The 21,180-nt window shown below is 39.2% G+C and overlaps 3 protein-coding genes across 12 annotated transcripts in view; 2 read left to right on the top strand and 1 right to left on the bottom strand.

Moving 5' to 3' along the window:
• Positions 1-246: 246 nt before the first annotated feature.
• Positions 247-4,875, top strand: noazfp (nucleolar atypical zinc finger). Its single transcript, XM_088303819.1, has 10 exons — positions 247-347; positions 682-825; positions 911-930; positions 996-1,066; positions 1,145-1,221; positions 2,593-2,719; positions 2,811-2,915; positions 3,007-3,053; positions 3,712-3,829; positions 3,925-4,875. Exons 2-10 carry the CDS (start codon positions 706-708, stop codon positions 4,179-4,181), a joined length of 942 nt encoding a protein of 313 aa, XP_088159945.1. The 5' UTR covers positions 247-347; positions 682-705; the 3' UTR covers positions 4,182-4,875.
• A 312-nt stretch (positions 4,876-5,187) lies between these two features.
• Positions 5,188-16,182, top strand: il15 (interleukin 15). Its single transcript, XM_088303820.1, has 6 exons — positions 5,188-5,491; positions 7,934-8,016; positions 9,470-9,557; positions 9,672-9,716; positions 11,375-11,509; positions 13,316-16,182. Exons 1-6 carry the CDS (start codon positions 5,444-5,446, stop codon positions 13,406-13,408), a joined length of 492 nt encoding a protein of 163 aa, XP_088159946.1. The 5' UTR covers positions 5,188-5,443; the 3' UTR covers positions 13,409-16,182.
• A 142-nt stretch (positions 16,183-16,324) lies between these two features.
• inpp4b (inositol polyphosphate-4-phosphatase type II B) overlaps positions 16,325-21,180 on the bottom strand; it is a 177,737-nt gene continuing 172,881 nt past the window's right edge. For 9 of the 10 annotated variants that reach the window (XM_088303812.1, XM_088303809.1, XM_088303810.1 and 6 more), the window contains one exon: positions 18,328-18,517. In XM_088303812.1, coding sequence (XP_088159938.1) covers positions 18,343-18,517 — 175 coding nt within the window. In that variant the 3' untranslated portion in view covers positions 18,328-18,342. Of the gene's footprint in view, positions 16,623-18,327; positions 18,518-21,180 lie in introns of those variants that run through there. The other variant, XM_088303811.1, reaches the window with a different exon arrangement.

Here is a 21,180-nt window from a genome sequence, read left to right as displayed (position 1 = left end):
ATAACAATACTTCATTCCAACATGTGTTGTACATATGATATAATGTATAGCTATTAAAAAATGATGATAATAACAATCTCTCCGGATCACATTAACGCATGGGCCTGGTAACGTTCTGCTTTTTAAAAAAATAAAATATAGCTTGCATTTTGGGCGGGGGGCACTTTTAGAATTGTTTACTTGAGTTTAGTTTTATTATTTATCCGTCGCTGAAGTAAAGTTTAAAAAAATAAACAGTGTACACATTTGAGGGCTTTCGTGTCGACTACGGAACTAACGACACCGGGTACTGTTTCTTGCCCGATTACATTTTCGAACGGAAAAGTGGACTCGTTCATCCTTTTTCGGTAAAGTAAAACAATAATGTTTGGTCTTTTCATTTCCAATGACATTTCTTGTAAGCACCACAACAATTAAAATAACAGCTTGACAACTTAGCTGTGTCTCCAAAAGTGGAAGTCGTAAATGATTCTTTCTTCTTTCTTGCGCATGTCATTTCTCCTCACGTTCGTAGCTAGCCGCTAGGTGTTGTCGTTCTCTGCGAGAATACCTCAAACTTCCGTTGACATTTTTCCTATATATATATATATATATATATATATATATATATATATATACATACACTAGTTTTGCCACTTGATTATAATGGCCACAGTATGTTTTGTGTTTGTTCGTGTCCAGGTTGGTTGTCATTTTGGTGCCAAAATGCCCAAAAAGAAGACGGGTGCCCGCAAAAAGGCGGAGAACCGAAAAGAACGAGAGAAACAGAGCCGAGCCAACCGAGACCTGGTGGACTTGGCGAAACATCCTTGCAATGTGAACATGGTGAGATGCCACAGTGACTCGCTTTCTCCATTTTAAGTGTCACAACCACTAATGCCTCTTTATGCTCTTTCTCTATGCTATTTAGGATTGTGATAAATGTCAGAGGTGAGCATTTCAATCAGCAGCGCAGCTCGGATCGACTAAACGCTAATCGTGTTTTCTCTTCCTAGAAAACAGAAGAACAGAGCGTTCTGTTACTTTTGCAATTCAGTGCAAAAACTTCCCACGTGCGCACAATGCGGTGAGTGAAACTGGATAAAATATTTCAGTTTTGCTCTCTTTTGATGCATTATAAGCGGTATGCTTTTTTTGTTTCAAGGCAAAACTAAGTGTATGAAGACTTCAGACTGTGTCGTCAAACACCCTGGGATTTACAGCACCGGGATGGGAATGGTGGTAAGTTGCAAAAAAAGAAGCAAATTTTGCAACACTTAAAAGAAATTGATTGATCATTACTTTGCATACAGTCAAACATCCAAACTCTGAACATCCCCCGAGTTTGTACAATTTGGGAAAAAATATGCCTAACGCAGGGATGCACCAATGCAACTTTTTTTTTTTTTTTTTTTTTTTTTTATAGAACAAGTGCATGTACTTCCTGATACCAAGTACAGATACATGACAGTTCTACTTTGTCCTACAGTTGAGATGAAAATGTTTTATTTTAAATAATATTGTTAAAAAAACATTAACTTTTATTGATCGTGGCCCACATTTCAATCAAGAGTAACACTTTTACAAAAAATAAAATTGAATTAAAAGGTCTACACAGCTGAACTTTATTTGGGTGAAAAGAATGACAGGGAAAGTCTACACTCCCTTCAGTGGGCAGTGTGAGGTAAGTATGCAAAAATGTAATTTGATGAAAAGACCAAAACGTTTTTGGCTAAGTTGCAGAATAGAAAGAATATATGCCTGCGAGTATTTTACATCCTTCTGCTGTATATGTTGCTGCACCTTTTGCGTTTGAAAATGTGTTACTTAAAAGTCTGTGCCGTGACATCGATGCTAATTATCATTAGCCCATCTTTGCTGTTAGACATTGTGTTAGATTTAAGAGAGCAAACATTTTAAGAAGCTACCCTCTGTGTTGTTAAATATACAAAGTCTAGTTCTCTATTCTTTTGGTTAATTTTACAGTAAACTTAAGGAGTGTCAATAAACGTCCTGAAACAAGCACATTTGGACTCTTTGCTATCTGCCAAACTGCTCATCTCACTTTCAGTGAGGAAATAATATGTCAGGCTGGTAAAGTGGCATCAAAGTTGTCTCGCCGCACGTGTATTACTATGAGTACAGATGTAAAGTATTGGATCTCATACTGGCATCGGAGCATCCCTTATTTTAAAATTCGCTAAATTAGGATTACCAGTCGTCATCATGTGACATCAGGATATCGAATGACACTAGTAACAATAAGGTCTAAATCAAGTCTATACCTTTTTATTCGTCTGTTTTTTTTAATACACTTGTGTTAAGAAAACAAGAATATTCTGTGAGGTAAGCAGACTCACATTAAAACTTGTAAGACTCATGAAGAAAAAGTTCAAGAAACTAAAATGTAAACATATGTAAGAAAATAGTTGCAACTATATGAGAATAAAACACCTGAGAAAAAAATCATGTTACGAAATGTTAGAATCCTGCATCATTAGAGAAACATTTGAGCAATTTATGTGGAAAAAATATGAACGAAAATACTCTCTATTTGATGAGAAGAAAGTTGGACGTAGATTTTGTGACGCTACTAACTTTTGTGGCCACTAGGGTGCAGTGTGTGACTTCTGTGAAGCTTGGGTGTGCCACAGCAGGAAATGCCTGAGCACTCATGCCTGCGTGTGTCCTCTGACTGAAGCCGACTGCATCGAGTGTGAACGTGGTGTGTGGGACCACGGTGAGGACCCTGAACACACACACACACACACGCACACCCCCTCCCGCCATCAAGTCACGAGGCCCTCACAGTCCCCTCATTCCTACAACAGGTGGCCGTATTTTCCGATGCTCCTTCTGTCAAAACTTCTTGTGCGAGGATGATCAATTTGAGCATCAAGCCAGCTGCCAAGTCCTTCAGGCTGAAACATACAAATGTGAGTCACTGGCATTCTGGCTAAGATTTACAAATAGGTATGCAATGACAGCTAAATGCATTTTTTTTTCTACCCCGTTGTTCCAATATAGGCGTTTCCTGCAACAGATTGGGGCAGCACTCGTGTCTGCGCTGTAAGGTGGGGATGCAGCTCTGCTTACCTGTGCATAGTACAACAGTATATGTTATTTTGTGCATATTAGTTACAAATTGCCTGGTGTCTTAATAACCTGGCTGTGACGTGTTGGTGAAAATGCACCAAAGATGAATTCTTGCATACTTCTTTATGGACCAGGTGTGGGAAAGGTATGGCCCGAGGTCCACATAAGGCTTGCTATGTTTTTTTTCTTTAAAATATCCCTATTGTCTTGTGATATTTGTTGACATTGAGGTTTCAACTAATGATTATTTTAATAATGATTCTTTTATCAAAATATTATCTATTTGAATTGCTGCTTTTTGTTGTTGTTGGTGTTATTATAATAAAATCTAATTTCTATTAGTTAAGTAATTAAATTGCAATTGAAACAGTTATGAATACAATTTAAAATGAGAGCGAATTAGTGTCTAAATATTTTTTACATATTATTTAGCATGAAATTTTACATAAAGATTTAACTTTTTTTTTATTTTTTGACTTCATCTCCAAATGCCTGGGACATTATGTCCATTTTGAAAAGAACAAAGGCAAAAATGTGCCGATTTAATCTCACATTAAAGTTAGCCCGTTTATGGATGAAAAAAAATCTGATATGGCCCTGATGAGTTGGCATTAAAAGGTCCTGTCGTTCTCCCAGGCCTGCTACTGCGACGACCACGCTAAGAGCAAAGTGTTCAAGCAGGAGAAGGGGAAAGCGCCGCCATGTCCAAAGTGCGGCCACGAGACCCAAGAGACCAAAGACCTCAGCATGTCCAGTGAGTCCCCGGAAACACCTCATCTGCATTCTCAGAGTGTGAGTGTGTCACATGACCATCATCCTGTGTGCGTGTGTGTGTTCACCGCTCCTTAGCGCGCACGTTGAAATTCGGACGCCAGGCCGGGGCTGACGATGACGATGACGATTATGGGGCGTCAGGCTACGACGCCTACTGGAAGAATGTTGCATCTGGAGGTGGAGGAAGCAATTACAATAACGACGACGATGATGATTATGAGGAGGATGATGATGATGATGATGAAGACGAGGAAGATGACGAGGATGACGAAGAAGATGACGGTGAAGAAGAAATGTCCGCTCTTAAATTAGACACAGCAGCCAAAGTCTAAAAACGGGACAAGACGGTTTTATTGAAAGTCAGGTGGCGGTTTTGTTCCCCCCGCAACCATTTCAGCAACTTTTGATTGACTTCACTTTCAAATACGTCACATGAATTTGAAGTACAGGACAATGTCTGAATAAAACACAAGCTCAGAAATGAACCAAGAGTCTTTGCTGGCAAACCAAATATTTTTGGAAAGGCACACATCTATTAAAACTCATACACTGCCAGCCCAGGTAAAAACAATGTACCTACTTTTTGGCTTTTATTCCTGTCAATGGTAGTGAATGAGTAGTAAGAGAAACAAAAACAAGTGATTATAAAAAGTCTACACACTTGTGTTCCTCTTCAACTCAAATGGGGTGTGTTGCAACCGAGAGAGATTGAAAGCAAGCAGGAAAGCAGCCTTCCAGGGCGGGAGTTTGACACCGATGTCCTAAGCCATTTCTCCTCACAAAGGTCGCTGGGGTGCTGGAGCTTTTTTCGGGCAGTAGGCGGGGTACACCCTGAACTGGTTGCCAGCCAATCGCGGGGCACACAACAACAAACAACCAACGGCGCTCACACTCACACCTAGGGACAATTTAGAGTGATCAATCAACCTTTTTGGGAATGTGCGAGGAAACGGGAGTACCCGCTGTTTTGTGCTGTTATCGTCAGGTTTTTGCGACTGAGGCGATTAAACACAACCAATGCTGAAATCCTACTGTGTGTCGTCACTATCCTGAAACACAACGCAGTCGAACACACCTGTTACATCAGCACATTAATTGCCTCCATTAAAGGTGCCTGTGAAAAACCCCAAATCAAGTTAAACATGCAGTTCTAGTATACCTTTCCTGTTGTTTTTGTAGCCTCAATAAAGAGCAGCTGTTGTCGTACAACTTCCTGCCTTTTTTGTAGTCACGTAAACTCTGAAGTTAGTTAATCATTGTCACTTTGAATGGTAGCAGAAAGTATTCACCACCACAAGTTTCTCCACGCACGCGCACTCTCTCTCTTTCTCTCTCTCTCTCTCACACATGACGAATCAGAAGCGTTCACTCCACACTGAGCTTTTCGTACGTGTAAAGTGTAAGGCTTGATTTCTGGAGGAATCTCTGCACATCCTGGCATTGTAACCCGACGACGAAGAGCACGCACGCGCGGATAGGAATCATTCCAAGTTTCCAACACCGACCCGCAGTAGTCCACTGACACGTCATGGTGCGATGACCATGGACTGCAGCTCCGCAGGGGAGCCCCACTAACGGGGCGCACACTGACTTCATGACGGCGCGCCCGCTGGTCCCCGTCCGGCTGATCACTCGCGGAACTGTAAGATGACTATGTTGTTCTCTCAATTCCTTTTCAGTGGCTGCGTTGGTTGGTGCGTGCGCGTCGTTTGCGATCGAAACCGCACAAGTCTCGTTCGTAGGACAACGCGTGGAAAGGGTGCGGTGCGGTTGGTGATACGACCCACCGAGCGGTTAACCGCGTGAGCCTCGCGTGCGCTTCTGTGGCAAGCACGATTTCCATTCCAGGCCAATGTGTTTTTTTTCATAAACCGCAACTGGAAGGTCCGTCAAAAGCGCTGAAAAGTTTCATTTTCATCTGGGTGTCGATTGGGAACACCGCCTACAACACTTTCTCGAGGCGTCACTCAGCTGACAGACTCTTGACACAGGTGGGCTGGGTCCAAGTTGTGTGCCCAGTGATCAATAATACAATACAGTACAATTTTATTTATATGGCATATTTCACAAAAGCTGGAGCTGTAACAAAGCGCTTTCCATATACCATAATGTAAATTAGCAGGTAATTAGAACACAAATGAAAACACATAAACACCTTTATATTGCCTTTATTAGTCCCACAATGGGGAAATTCGAGATTCGAACCCAGGCCTCCTGGGGAGACTGGGTCCTGAACGCGGCGCCTTAGACCACTCGGCCATCCAGAAGAACAGCAGAATAGTGACAGTCGATTGTTGAGTCGAAAGCTAAAGAATAAAAACGTGTCTATATAAAAATAATAATTTAGCTATATTTATTTATTTGACCGTGGGACAACGAACTGATTTGGAGTGCCTGAAGCAGGCGTAGTGGTTGTCTAGAGCAGTGTTTCCAACTAACTTTTTTTTTTTTTTTTTTTAAATCCAGGACACATATTTTACATGAGGGAAAATCGTGATAAAAAGTGGATAGACAACTTAATTGCTTTTTAATAGGATTTACTGATTAGCACGTCTGGCTCACAGTACAGAGGTTCTGGGTTCAATTCTGTCTCCAGCCTTCCTGTTTGGAGTTTGCATGTTCTCCTCTTGCCTGCGTGGGTTTTCTGCAGGTACTCCCGTTTCCTCCCACATTCCAAAAAATGCATGGCAGGTTGACTGATCACTCTAAATTGTCCGTAAGTGTAAGTGTGAGCGCCGTTGGTTGTGAGGAGAAGTGGTTCAGATAACTCATACATGTAAAGATACAAAGTCTCTATATATATAAAAATATACATTTTTGCAAATTGTATTTAGTTTTTAGACATAACACATCACACCATAAGACTAAGAAATCATCAGATTATCCTGCTGATTTTTCTCCCTGTTGTAAAGTTATACAAATACCAAAAGATTATTGTAAAACAGTCAGTCAGCCTGAAATATCAGAATCAGCATTGCGCTAAAAAAAAAATCCAGATTGGTTTTATCCCTCCACTTGAAAAAAGAGATTTGGGAGGGGATCTAGCGAAGAAACCTTGCAAAAACCATCTGGATGACATTTCAGATTTGCTCTAATGGTCGACTTCAGGAAGTCGTTTTGACATTCAGGAAGTGTGTCCATTGTAAGATTAAACACAAATGACGCCAAACTAACTTTCAAATACAATTGCCACAGCTCTCCAGCAATTTGGAGACATGTGAAAGTTATGCACAATTCAAAATAGAAAGAGTGAAAGTCTGCAAACGTTCAGCCATTTAAGCAAACAGTAAACAGTAAACAACAAACAACACAACAAGGGCTACGTTTAACCTTTTGTGTACTTGAGCTATGCAAAACATAGACAAGCCGAAAGCAAGCATTCAAGATAAAGACGCAGTGTGTCATCTGGAAATGTAACTTAGACACCCACGTCGGAGTGTGCCCCGCCTGTCAGGTTTCATCATCTGTGGGAAAGCCTTTAAAAATACTCGCGGACAATTCTTGTAAAAAGCGGCTCAAGATTCTTTTGATGGTTACTGTCACAGTTAACATGAGCTAATAAAATCACACTTTGTGTATCTAAAGCAACCTAACTTTGATTTATACAAGAAAGACCGCTTAGCTTAATGCTAACAAACAAACAAACAAACACCAGTGACATGCTAACGGTTAGCATCGACAGCAACGCGTATTTGACACATTTAGACGGATAATAATGCTCACAGGCATATGTTTATTTATTATTTTTTTTAATGCGGCATTATCATTTATTTCCCTCGCCTGCAGCCAAATAATAATCAAAACATTGGGAACAATAACAGCGTCACCCCTCACAGCTGCAACCCGCTATAATAAACATGGTTAAATAAATAGCTCTTTGACTGTGTCAATCAAAAAGTGAGTGTACTGGCCATGGCAACATTTTGTAGTGTAACAAAAACAAGTATCAGTTGTGTTTGTGGGGAAGTTAGCCATCTGTGTTGATAATGTAATTGCGCAGTAGCTTTAGGGCCAGCAGCGTCTTTCAAGCGTGGAAGCGGCGAACATGCGAGGATGTGCACTAACCCGTCCGTGTTGTTTCCAGACAGGCATCCGGCTGCAGCTCTGCCCTCACCTGTGCAGGGACAGACGCACAACTCAGGTGTGGCTTTGTGTGTTTGTGCTGAGGTACGACAACAGCAGTGTAGGATCGCTTTGGTTCCCGTGCAAACATGCATAATCGAGTGGCTTATCGTGCCAGTGCGGAAAAACACCATTCCGCCAGTTTTTGACATTCTACATGCCTCCACTGATTCAAATAATTCCAACTGAAATTATTACTCCTCGTTAAAGCCACTCCACCATCTGTTTCCCACGTTTTAAAAATGACATTCCAAACTTCCGCATTTTTCACACATAAAAACAGTTTCACATCTTTCCCAGTGCAAATGTAACCTATTAAAATGGTTTACAACATTTTAAGAACAGATTTTCATATTGCAGTACTTCTCACATTACCCAAACTGTGCTCAATAAAATTCCCAAATTGTGAATTATTTTATACATTCACTACACCTATTCAAGTACTATATGTGCTGTTTATCAGAATCTAATGCTAATTTGTGTCAATGCAGCTCTGCTTACCTTTTGTCTTTTACTTGGGAGCAGTGGGGATGCTTAGGTTTCTCAACTCAACTCCATTTTCTCCACCCCTCTACAGCTGTACATGAATAGACACATGAGACAATTGAACTTAACATGCTTTAGAAACAGTACAAATGATTTGAAAAAACAATAAAGCAAAATATATATATGTATATAAGAATAAAATATGTGCATAATAATACCTGTGCTCAGTGTTATGCTCCAGAGCCAACCGTTGCCTGGCGTGACTTTGAGAACACAATCTAGTTTTACCTCTGGCAATTGCAAACCATAACAAAAGTTAAATTTGTTGGTTCCCTTATCTTTTTTGTTAGTTTTTTTTTTGTCACACAACATCATGTGACACTCCGAAGAAGGCCATACAATACAATACAACTTTATTTATATAGCGCATTTCACAAGACTGCTGCCGGAACACGTCACATAAATAGCAACCTAAATCTTTACCAACAGGGTGATGCTCTCTCTGCTCTTATTACAGCGTAGTAGGGGGCCTTCTCTGCCTCTTTTTCTCTTCTCTTAAAAATGATGCACCACCATCCATATACTGTAAAAAACAAAACAAACAAAACAAAACTTAACAATCCACGTCATGGCGGACGCGAGTGACAAACTGTCATTTTGCGGGCCTTCACTTAAGACCAGCCGCCACTTGAAAGTGGCTCTGAATCTTCACCCAGTTTAGCCAATCATATCATTGACAGAGACGGCTACAATGTAAATCTGCACTGCTATTACGCAACAGTCGGTTAGAAGTGTGGAACGGCTCGCTCACACACTGAATTAGAATTAGGCAAATAAAGATTTACTTGGTTGTTTAGTTCGACAATTATTTGCAATCCAATTAAAAGTTAATTGTCCATCAATCATTAATTGACTTGTCCTCGTGAGAGCACCAGAGTATTTATATCAATGTCATATCAACAACGCAAACATGTTTGTAACTATATGATGGACTTCATGGTTCCTTCCGCAGCCTCCTGATTTCGACATCGTGTGCACTGTCCGCACGTGACTCGGAACGGCTGCAGCTGTGCCTGAGTGGCCTGACACCCTCCATTGAGGTGAGGAAAAGGTATACAAGTTGTTTTGCTTTCAGCGGTTTGCCACAACAAGCGACGTTTTTCGCTTTTATTCGGCAAAGCGACATCGAAATGTTTTCAACTTTGCTCTTTCAGGAGTCCCGCGCAATGTTGTATGCTCCGACCATGAACGACATTCAAGTAAGTCAAACGCCCCCCAAAATGCTGTAATTAGCGTAGAAGCGAAATTTCCAGGAAACCTAGACCACAAAAGTGAAACAACTGCAATTTTGTGAGACTTCAGCTCAGGAAGCAACTAAAGGAATAACTCAAAAAGAGAAATAACAAACACAGGTAGGTTAAAGTTGGTGCAGTATTATATTGTTTAAAAAAAGAAATCACAATTTACGAGGCAATTTATAACATCATAAACAGTGGCCAATTTCCAAGAGAACTATTATTTCTCAAATCTAATTGGAATATTAAGCAAATAATTGAATTGTAATGTTAAAAGAAGAAAGTCGTAATTTAAAGAAAATAAAAATGTCAAATTATGTGTATAAAGTCAGAATGTTATAAGAAAAAGTCATTTAACAAAAAAAATAGAGAGGTTAAAAATGAAAGATCACACTATTATGAGGAGTCGTAATGTCACCCCCCCAAAAAAAATCATTATATACAAGAATATAATTCTTAACGTACCGAGAATACAAGTCATGATTTCCAAGAATGATTTGTTATGTTACGCAGTTGGACAAGAAAGATATTAATTTATAAGAAAATCGTACCATTATGAGAATAAAGTCAGAAAAGTCATAATTTCTAAGAAAAATTTATCACGTTACTCAAACATTAGAATTTTAAATCAAAAGCAGTAATTTACAAATTATAATACTTTTATTTTATTATTATGTTTCATTTTACAAGAAAAACTGTAGTTTTTTTTGTTGTTTTTTTTACACATGCAAAAGTCATCAGCTAATAAAATAGACCCCCACATACTTGTGGTTCGACACCCGTAGATTCACGCATTGGCATTTTTTTTTCATCGTATTAAAATACATATGTTGGAGGTTTATCAGCATTTGTTCAACACTTGTGTGAGTGTCAAATTATACGCGGGTTTCGTTATGTGGCCTGGCCTGGTCCCTAAATCCAGCAAATAACCTGCGTCCAGCGTATATAATAATAACATAAGAAAAAAATTCACACCATGAAAAAAGTCTGCCATTTATGACAGAAAGTCAGAATTTCACCGAATTGAATAATGTAATGTAATAGCGTTTCATTGTAACAAAGAAAGTCTTAGTGTTCCGAAGTCTTTCACAAGAATTCATTTATTTTTTTTGCGAGAATAATGAATTAATTTGATCCCTTTGAGAGGAGAAAAAAAAAACAATAAACAAAGAAATGTTCAATATTGAGTTACAAATTTAACACTGTGTTAGTGTTCAGTACATAAATGGTGTAATTACTGTATGAATTGAATTCACCAAACATGGGAACATTTATTTTACGGATCCCTGTCTATATATAAACCTTCATTGTAGATCCGTCTAAGGCAGGCGTGGGCAAACTACGGCCCGGGGGCCACATGTGGCCCATTAAACGTTTTAACCCGGCCCACCGACCTTGAAAAAAATTAAATGTATACACCTCGTTAATGTTTTATTTTCTAAATATTGTGGTTTTTCAAAGACATATATATCGTTGTAATGCTTTTGTTCACTTTCATTTAAAATGAAATGTATTCCATCTGCTCCTGGTCCCGCCCCTCTGTCAAATTTTCGAACCCATTGTGGCCTGCCAATCAAAAAGGTTCGCCCACCCCTGGTCTAAGGCGTTGCTCTCTCCCGCAGGCCAAGTGTCATCTTCTGTCCCTTAAATGCTACTTTTTGGAGCTGGTGATGGTCATGGACGAAGAAGAAGTTGACAACATTCCCGCCGACTGCATCCACAATTTCAACGACGGTCTGCATCCCAAAGGCAACGCTGTGAGTCACGTGCACTGGATCCCTCTCCTACACTATTTACGAACAGTGATCCCGCGCTAAATTGGAGTTGGTTGGTTACGTTCCTACTTGATTGCTGTTTTTATGAAGTGATTGATTTTTTTTTAAAATTGAAATTTAGACTTGAGCAGCTTCAATGTAGCACCACGATGTGCAGAAACATGCCCGCAATAGACAAAAATGGAAGACGTAGCGATCATATCAGTATTTTATTATTTATATGATTCATGCGTCCATTATCCAAGCAGCTTATCCTCACGAGGGTCACAGGGGGGTACTTTCTGTACAGTGACACAACACGACACTCCGAATGCTTGATGTAAGAAACAAAACGTGGATAATGTGCAGAAACTGCAATCGATAATCACCAAAATTGATTTGACATCTCTAGTTATGCTCACACCAACCTCTGAAAATATTAAAATTAACGCCCAAGTGTTTCAGCTTTTTGGGGTGTTTTCTTCTTCATAGAGGCGCTCATTACAAAGCTGATGTCACAATTGAGAGAAATGCGTCGTCCATAAAATACAAAATATTGGAGCAATATTTTTAGAGGTTGATGTGGCCATAAGTTGAGATGTCCACATACATTTTGGGAATGAGTGATTGCAGTTTTAATAATATTCCCTTTATTAGTCCCACAATGGGGAAATTCGAGATTCGAACCCACGCCTCCTGGGGAGACTGGGTCCTAAACGCGGCGCCGTAGACCACTCGGCCATCCTGGCAGCCTGACATATCAAGCGACTGAAGCTTTTAATTTTTTTGACTGCTGCCCTAAGTGCCATTCTACTTCCGTGTCTCGTTATTTACTAATGCATACATTTCTTACAGACATGTTTAGCACGTTAAATAATGCCACAGACATTGACACATTTGTGGCGATAAGCCTGCGTAGTACGTAGCAAACATTATTTTTAGCGAGGCTGTGATTGGCTGTTGTAGATATGACTGGTCATCAATCAAACACTATGACATGGCTCTTTTGTCACATTTTTAATGTCTCAGTGATAAAAGCATTTCAACATTTGTATTTCACAACACAAAAGTCGCCACTATGATCAAATGAAATAATAATAATAATAAAAATAATAATAATAAAACATTTGTTTTTAGCAATCAGTGCCTTAAGCATCTTGGTGGGAAGACCCCACCCCCCTCTGCCCTATCACGTCGCGATATTTCACATTTGGTCTGAAGTAGTGTATTGGCGCAATATACATGCAAGATAGGCTGGACGTGTTTCTGTCAGTGAAATCGGCTTCCGTGGATACCTGACCCCGTAAGGGGTGATTAAAGGGCTGGATGAAAAAAAAACCCCGTCCTTGTTTCGTCCATCCTTTTTAAAAAACTTCTCGTCCTCTGGCCTCCAGCCACAAAGTGGGTGTCCGTCCGGGACGGATGGACTGACCGTTCCGTCCCTGGGATGGAATGCCCATCTCTCTGTCATTAAAATAATCCAAATATTCATAGGAGGTGCCGGTAATATTTTGGTCCAGGCTCTGAATGATATGGATTTTTTTTAGGCCGATGCCTATTGTGAAAAAAAATCGATACTGAAAACTGTTAAAGAATTAATCAGGCAATTAATTAAAAAAATATAATGAATAAAATTCTGAGATTTTCACTATTCATGGCCCAGCCCATATCGACTATATTGCGAATTTTCATCTATTACAGTACGGCCCGCAATGGGTGTTCATTGTATTAACCCAATAAAAAACTCCGCCCATTCCAAAAAAAAAAAAAGATTTTAACAATAAAATCGTATCTTGTTTTGACTTGCAGGTCAGCTGTCCACCATGTGAGGCGCAGTCACTCGGGAATATAACAATTTTTCTGAAAAGACTGAACACCCTTCTGCAAGCGATGGCTTCATGAATGCCGATCAAATTCCACAAGATGTACATTATTTATGTACTGTATAGAAACTAAAATGTCTTTATATGACCAGTGAGGTCCACACATTTTTGGACAATGACAGCATTCTAATCTTTGCAAAGCAAGGGGAAAAAAGTAGGCCCAAGAATTGAAATTTTATAAGGAAAGAGTTGTACTGCTACATAAAAGTGGACATTTACGAGAACAAAATGTTTTTTTTTTCCAAGAATAAAATGGCGATTTCATAAGAAAAAAAAATAGCAAAGATAAAATCTTAACGTCACAACAAGCTGTAACGAATTCAAGAAAATGTGAGAATAAACCTGGAATTCATCAGAGTAATAAATTCTGACAAAGTTGCCATTAAAAAACAAAATAAGTTAAAACATTGAAGTCAAAGTCACAAGAAAATGTTGTAGGTAACAAGAAAAAAAAAGTTTTCATATAATGAGAATAAAGCATTAGCTGGCCAAGAAAAATATGAGAACATTTTGGCGTTAAAAGTATGTCAGAGTAAACAGAATGTTACAGGAATAATCAATAGAAAATCTTGTCTTCAGAAGAAAGTAATTTACAAAAATCACAAATTATGAAATACAACCTAATTCATGAGAAAAATGACAATTCACAAGAATATTTGGTCATGTTACCAAAACTCTTATTTATTTATTTATTTTTTTACAAGAAAACAGGAATACACTAAATAAGGTATTATTATTAGTATTATTTTTCCTCTCGATCAGAGTTCCTGTTAATCTTTAGGATTTAATTGACAACATACTTCATCCGGTGCCTACATTCGTGCAATTATTAAATTTTTTAAATGTATTTATTTTTTTAATCCATCCAAGGATTTGATCAAAAACAAACAAAAAAACTGTCATTGTCCAAATACCACTGCACCTAAGTATATATACATGTAAATAATTTCTAATTGTGTTTTTTGTTGTTATAAATAATGCCTTGCAGGTTGATATGAATGAAATGTGTGAAATATTTTACTGTGCTTGGACTTGACACTATGATATGTAGCAGGGTGTGGCAATGCTCAGCAATATTTGACCGTGACCATAATCTCATTACGAAGTAGCCATGAATGTTGACCAAATCCTAAAATATGCTTGAAATGAATGTTGTTGGCTCAAAATATGCTAATTGCCCAAAAGAAAAAAAATGGAATAAGTCAACATATGCCGAACATGTAGTACAGTGAACTCCTGTTTATCGTGGGGAATATGTACCACTATAATAGCCCAATACATTTTTATGGGTTGTTTTTTAGGTTATTCATTTCAACTAAATAACTCAAAAAGTTGGGTCGGTCCTATTTTAAAGTCCACCCAAAATTAGTGAAAATCTGCGCACGAGACGACCAAAAATTCATTATAAAACTGGTGGCCAAAACAAAATGCAACCTTACCGGTACCGGGGTCATAATAGGTTTGGAGTTTCCATGTTTGTTAACTTGAATATCGTTTATATATATATATATTTTTTTAATTTCAGTTAGTATTTCTTGCATTTAATTTATAGTAGTTTTAGTATTAGTCACTTTTTTTTTTAATATCTGGAGTGTTTTTCAAGGTAAAGAAAAAAAGAAGTCACAAAGTACTGTGAAATAAAGGAAACAAACCCCAAAAGCTCATGTATGATATTGACGATAATTAATTAATAATTAATTAAAGTTAGCTTTGTAAATGAAAAAGTTTGTTTCAGTTAGTTTTCGTTATTTTATTTTTTGAAAGCATGTTATTTCCTTAACTAAAATGTTTTCAATTCATTTCATTCCATTAGTTATCGCTAAATATAATAACATTGATAAGGATAATGTTCAAACCGTACCATAAATAATGAAAGTCGGTTAGCTTAATGCTAACATATAATGTGAAATGCCAAAATCAGCATCACTGTTACATTCAACGTAATCCTGGGACGTGAAGGCCATGTCGAGGTAGTTTCACTGTACCTCACTGGTTTGAAAGCCTGTTCTATGTGACACAAGCCATGTTTCCCAAATTCCCATACACAAACGGGCCACCCAAGAGCCGCCATCAACCCTCTTCGGTTGGAGGCTTCTCCAAAAAGTATTCCTCCCATATCGGTCCGTTTCGTCTGTCTCGTCATGCCGACTGCTTGCATGCTTCTTGCCTTTGTAGGCGGAAGTCTCCCGTGAGTTACAATGGCACTTTTTGTTTTGAAATATGTTTACGATTCTTCATCCTCTGGGTGGTTGGATGAAAGGCATTCCACAGAATCAAAATGTCAACAGCATGATGAAAGAGGTCTGTTGAAATGTCAGTTTTCATTGAACCAGAAAACGTATCGGTCACCTCACTTGACTTTTGCCATTCAGCATGTGGTGAGAGAACAACAAGTTATGGAACAGTTGGATTCAAAAGTTTACAGATAGTCAAATTACGTTCGGCGATTCATCCTGAAATTTCACCCCAAAGTCAAATTTAAATACTTCATAAAGGTGCTTGCTTCAAGATGTAAGTACTTTTTCCCATTCTGGGTTGACGTTGACATCTCACCAGCTTAATGCTAAAGAACAAAAATCATAGACACATGATACTGACTGGCACATATTCTTCATCCTCTGTGAAAAACGACTAACATTACTGTATGTAGCTTCCTGAGCAGTTGTGACCGTCTTCTTTGTGCATACATGAATGTATATATTATACTGCCCACTGGTGGCTATTTCAATATGTTATTACGCTGTTTGACTGTACTGTAGGTTTATTTTTCTTATTAAAAAACACATTGACACATTTTTTGTTGTTGTTTTATCGGGGATAAGAATCGATTTCCATTCATTTCAGTAGGAAAGGATGATTTGTGATGCAGGTGTTGCTTCGGGTTCACTCAACTTTCTGGTTGCACTCTAATACAAGCTTATAAAGACACGATGAGCAAATGGGAAGGCAGTTTTATTTCAATGCAACAAATGGTATAGAAAAAATAAATAATATTTGGTGTACAGTATAATGAAATGACACGTCGAGTTGCTCGTCCGGACCGGACTGTACCTTATCAGCGAACACCAGGCGGCAACTAATCAACAAAGACAGGAAACGGTCAAGTGTCCACTTTTCCGTACGATCCCTCGGGTGGCCGGTAAGACTTTGGGAAGGCCATCAGCTGCAACATGTTGAAGGCATACTTCCTGCAGCCGATGTTCTTCTCCACGTTCTCCATGCGGCAGCCTTCTCTGACAGTCCAAAAAAAAAAACAATAGTCACAACGGGATTTTTCAAATTCAAGGCCGAGGTCTTAGTAGTGTTAGCAGTTTTTTTAATTCTGTAAAAAATTTAATTATGAATTGGTATTTAAAAAAATAACTAAAATCCATGCTGTAACTAAACTAAAATATATAAATGAATGTAATCTAATGATATTATTGTACAAGTAACATTGTAATGTAGTGGAATACTTTTAGAAATATTTTTAATTAAAATAAGGGAAATGAAAATGAAGTTAAGGCTAAATATAATCAAGAAAGCAATATGAGTACGCCGTTGCTATAAATATGACATTACTGACTTTTTGTACTATATGAAGTCGTGATCCGTACGCTCTGGCCCGGCACGATCCGCGGAATGGTTGGTGAAAGAACCAAAACAAAAACTGGGTGTTCATATAAAGGCATCATGATTAGTCTGCATATAATAGAAGCAGAGGCAGTTGAAACTCTCATCGGTCACATTAGTCGCAAGTATGGGAGCAACTAACAATAGTTAATTACGCCATCATTATAAATTCATAGTTCTATTTATTTTATTTTTTTTGCTGATCTGAAAAATGAGCCAATCCGTGACTCAAAGTCTGTGATCCAATCTGAACCGTGACTTTTTCTTTCCCTCAGATTTTTTTTTTTTGAATTGTTACTTCATTTTTAAATAACAATAACAATTCTTATTATATATTAGTCAATGACTAAGGAACAGTTTTTCACTATTCATGGACCCGGCCAATCCCATTCCACAAGGTAAAGGATTCCACTTTATATGTATTATCTACTACCATTTTAAGTTGAACCTAAATACAATAGAAAGTCATAAAATATTAAAAAAATATGAATATAATGATAATTGTTTTCACTCCATTGCAAAAATATCAATTTAGTTTTTAGTGCCCTGTTAATAGTGCAAATAGGATTGTTCAATACAAATGAAAAATTTGCAGTCATCAAAAAATGAAATCCTCTTCTTTATCTACACTCATCAAGGCAAGCCTTCTTGAGGGTGCGGCGTTCACAAGCTCATAATAGAGCAGCAAAGTCCACTTGAAAAAGGACAACACAGACTTGCGTCACCGACGTCTCAACTTTTCTCAGCCGCACATTTCCCAAACCACACGGTTGTTTCCAAGCTAGGAAACATTCTGTTAGAGTGAATGTCTATAAGTTAACCCCTAATTTTACTCTATTAGTATTGCAAAGGAATTGTTCCACAGTGTGACCTATGTTTGGACCATACGGATTAGAAGACCCTCAGAAGAAGCGAATGCGTGAGGATTGGATCAAAAGCTGCAACATGAAAGGAGGTGAGCCCAAGTCACACTTCTGAAACATTTTTTGCTAGAGCACCAAAAGGGACGTCTGCCGTGACAATCAGGTAACGACTGCCATGTTGTCTTTCATTTCATGTTTGAAATATTTGCATGTTCCTTCTGTTTCTCTTACACTAACTGGAACACACACACCCACAGGCACACGCAGACACGAGTGGAACATGGTATGCAGTTTTTGCTCACACACTGCTGAAACACTCACGCTCAGTACTGAATGCTCTCACACACTTGATTTTTTTTTTTGCTCACAAAATAGTGCAACCCCCACATCATTGGTGCGTGCGAGTGATCAGACGAAGGAGAATGGTGAGCACGGATGCCGAAGAGAGCGAGCGAAGGCGTGGTAGTTGTCAGCAGCTTTATTGATACTTTGCCAGCAGAAAAACCAGACTTAAAATGAGCCAGACGACCAGCAGGTGAGAGCTGACGAGCAGCAGGGCGATGGGGTAAAAGTGACGCGACGTCGGTTTGCTCTCAGCCGCCGCGCCCGCCTCGGGGTCCTCCCAGCGCCCCAACTCTCCGTGGGACAGCCGACTGAGGGAGGAAGGACGCCGCCCCCGATCGCGGGCAGAGAGAGAGAGAGCCAAACAAGGCAGGTTAGTGAGAGACTTTTAGCCCGGGAAGATGAAGACAACACGCAAGAGAGGGAGCGGAAATGGGAGAATGCAGCATGGCTGGAGGAAGGCGGCATGCAGGAGGATGCACCTACCTAGCGCATCTACCAATCATCTAACCTTCCAACTAAGCACCCACTGTCCTACCAACCTCGAAGGACCATTCTCACTTCCTACCCAAGCAGCCAGCGACAGTATGTAATGTCCTCCCGACCTAACTCCTGCCTGTCTCACTCTCCCTTCGACATACGCACCTGAGTGTCTAGCTCCCAATTTTATATTTTTGTATCAGGATAGACTAGAAACAGTTTCCCTTTGAGTTCATTAATTGGTTCTAGAAATGTGATCGACTTTGAGGCACAGAAATCGATTCCAACCTTCTCACCAATCTACATCTTGACTTTTAAATATTGTGGATGTAGCCTTAATATTTTTGGATCTGGTACAGCGAGAAACAATTACCTGGGAGTCAGCTGGATCCCATTTTCTGACCGTTACCCTATCCACCTATCCATTGTCTCAGGAAAAGCTACAATGCTGTCATCTTTAGGGAGGATTCTTCTGTAGTCCACTCAACCTTGACTTACAACATATCAGAACTTTTGAGGTGCTAGCAATAATTGAAGCCGCTATTTTGCTGGATGCTTTTTTCTGACAAAACAATACGTACATTATTGTCCCTTCGGGGATCCAAAGTTTGTCATGGGTTATACCCTCGAGGATTCTGCGTTTGTAACCTTGACACCCCCAACTTCAACACACCACATATCGAAACTGTTTGGGTCCCGATAAACCTAGAAAGACTTACCTTGAAGTCTACTGTACCTCGATGATTGAAATTGGACCAGAAGGTACTACCTACCTTCAGTGTCAGGTTATGGCACCTTCAGGGAAACAAAACTTGTCACTGGGCTTGTACTCAAGACGATTCTACTTTTGTACTCTCGGCCTTATCATCTTGAGAACATACCTTTCTGAATGAATGCTGGTTATAACAGAAACATTTCATTTGGAGTCAACTGCACCCTTATTTCAGACAATGGCTCGACCCACCTGCCCATTGCCTCCGGTAAAAAAATGATTGGACCGGTTGTCACCGGGGTTATACCCTTGAGGACTTTGCTCTTGTAACCTTGACACTGCTGACTTGAACCTACCACATACCTAAAATGCCTGGTAAACAAAGAGTTACCTTGGAGTGTATTGTAACTCTATTACCGACAACGGACTTATCTACCGACGTACCGACAGTGGATGCTGCGCATGACAACATGACAACCAGTCGAGCAGGTCTTAATCACTGACCTACTTTTGTCTGAATACGGTATGTTTTATGAGTTTGTTTTGAACGAGTACTGTCATCTCACCAGAATGCATGCGAGCCACGCGTTGAGCCAAAGCGCATTCCGGCATGCATAAACACAAGCGCATTTCAGTTGAACACCAAAACACCTTTCTTTAATCTCTCCGTTTGCTCATTTGAAAACTTGATCAACCTGAACAGTTCTAAAAGTGAAGTTGTGTCATTGCTGTTGGGTGGTGTTTGGGAAGCGTAGCGATGGAAGCATTCATTGATGTGAACGTGGTGATCGTGACATGCGACAAGCAGGGGTGAGTGGATGGACACAAATGGAACTCATGTTAAAGGGTCAGTTCAATTCAATGAATTCAAGTTTACTTTCACCATTGAGGGAGTTTAAATAGAGTGGTACAGTTGAGTTATGGATCTAATTTGTCGTGAGCGAGCGGCGGGGTAACGGTTGGGTGTTGTGGTATTTTTTTGTCGCCATATAGCGGCGGCGGCATTCCTGAAGCAAATTTTGACTCGTAAAACACAGCAAAAATAAAGGAATCAATCAACTGAGTGTTTGCTCGTAACTTGGGCATTTATATCGCTTACATGATGCTTATACCTCATAAGAAGAAAATAGATCTTCAAAAATGCTGCAGTGAGCATGCCACGCCAGAAGGTGGCGATGCCACTTAAACCAGCCTTTTGAATAGAGTATTTCAGTTCAAGCCATTTTTTTTTTAAATATTTGCATTTTCAGACATCTTGTTGCCGAATGTCCAAAACAACACCTTTTTGAGTGATCCTCACTTTAAAACGAGATCCACTCAGTTGACCAACATTTTGAGCAACTGCTGAGGCTAAAGAGCCGTTAAAACAGTTAAAACAGCTTCAGACTAAAATTTGGTTTGACAATTGACATATTGGAACACCGGAACCTACCATTTGAAGGCCAAATCTGGATTGTAAGAAGAGAATAATGAATGACAATAGAGTCAGTATTTTTTAAAAAAGAAAATTTTCACGAGAAAGCTACTGGAGTTTGTTTGAGGTTTTTAATTTCTCATGCGATTAGCATAGACAACCGATCCCACCATTTCCAAAATTTCTGACTGCAAGCTTCCTCGTCCTATGATCAAAACTCATCATAGAATTATGTGTCTTCCATTTTGGATCACGCAAATTATTGGTGGGAAGTTTGTTGAGGTACGATTCCTCGGAAATGTCCCAAAGTTCAGACAAATTCAACAACTACAATGGTTAATAACTCGGGAACATTTCACAATGTAGGT

Source organism: Idiotropiscis lumnitzeri, chromosome 8, assembly GCF_059441095.1.
Source record: "Idiotropiscis lumnitzeri isolate Australia: NSW breed Sydney's pygmy pipehorse chromosome 8, RoL_Ilum_1.0, whole genome shotgun sequence".
Classification (NCBI taxonomy): domain Eukaryota; kingdom Metazoa; phylum Chordata; class Actinopteri; order Syngnathiformes; family Syngnathidae; genus Idiotropiscis; species Idiotropiscis lumnitzeri.
This window is presented reverse-complemented; position numbering and strand designations above follow the sequence as displayed.

Excerpts from the sequence above, each read along its gene's own strand:
- noazfp (XM_088303819.1), top strand. The coding sequence starts at position 706 with ATGCCCAAAAAGAAGACGGGTGCCCGCAAAAAGGCGGAGAACCGAAAA. Across the intron at positions 931-995 it reads GATTGTGATAAATGTCAGAG|AAAACAGAAGAACAGAGCGT; the intron begins GTGAGCATTTCA and ends TTCTCTTCCTAG. Across the intron at positions 1,067-1,144 it reads TCCCACGTGCGCACAATGCG|GCAAAACTAAGTGTATGAAG; the intron begins GTGAGTGAAACT and ends TTTTGTTTCAAG.
- il15 (XM_088303820.1), top strand. The coding sequence starts at position 5,444 with ATGACGGCGCGCCCGCTGGTCCCCGTCCGGCTGATCACTCGCGGAACT. Across the intron at positions 9,717-11,374 it reads CGACCATGAACGACATTCAA|GCCAAGTGTCATCTTCTGTC; the intron begins GTAAGTCAAACG and ends TCTCTCCCGCAG. Across the intron at positions 11,510-13,315 it reads TGCATCCCAAAGGCAACGCT|GTCAGCTGTCCACCATGTGA; the intron begins GTGAGTCACGTG and ends TTTGACTTGCAG.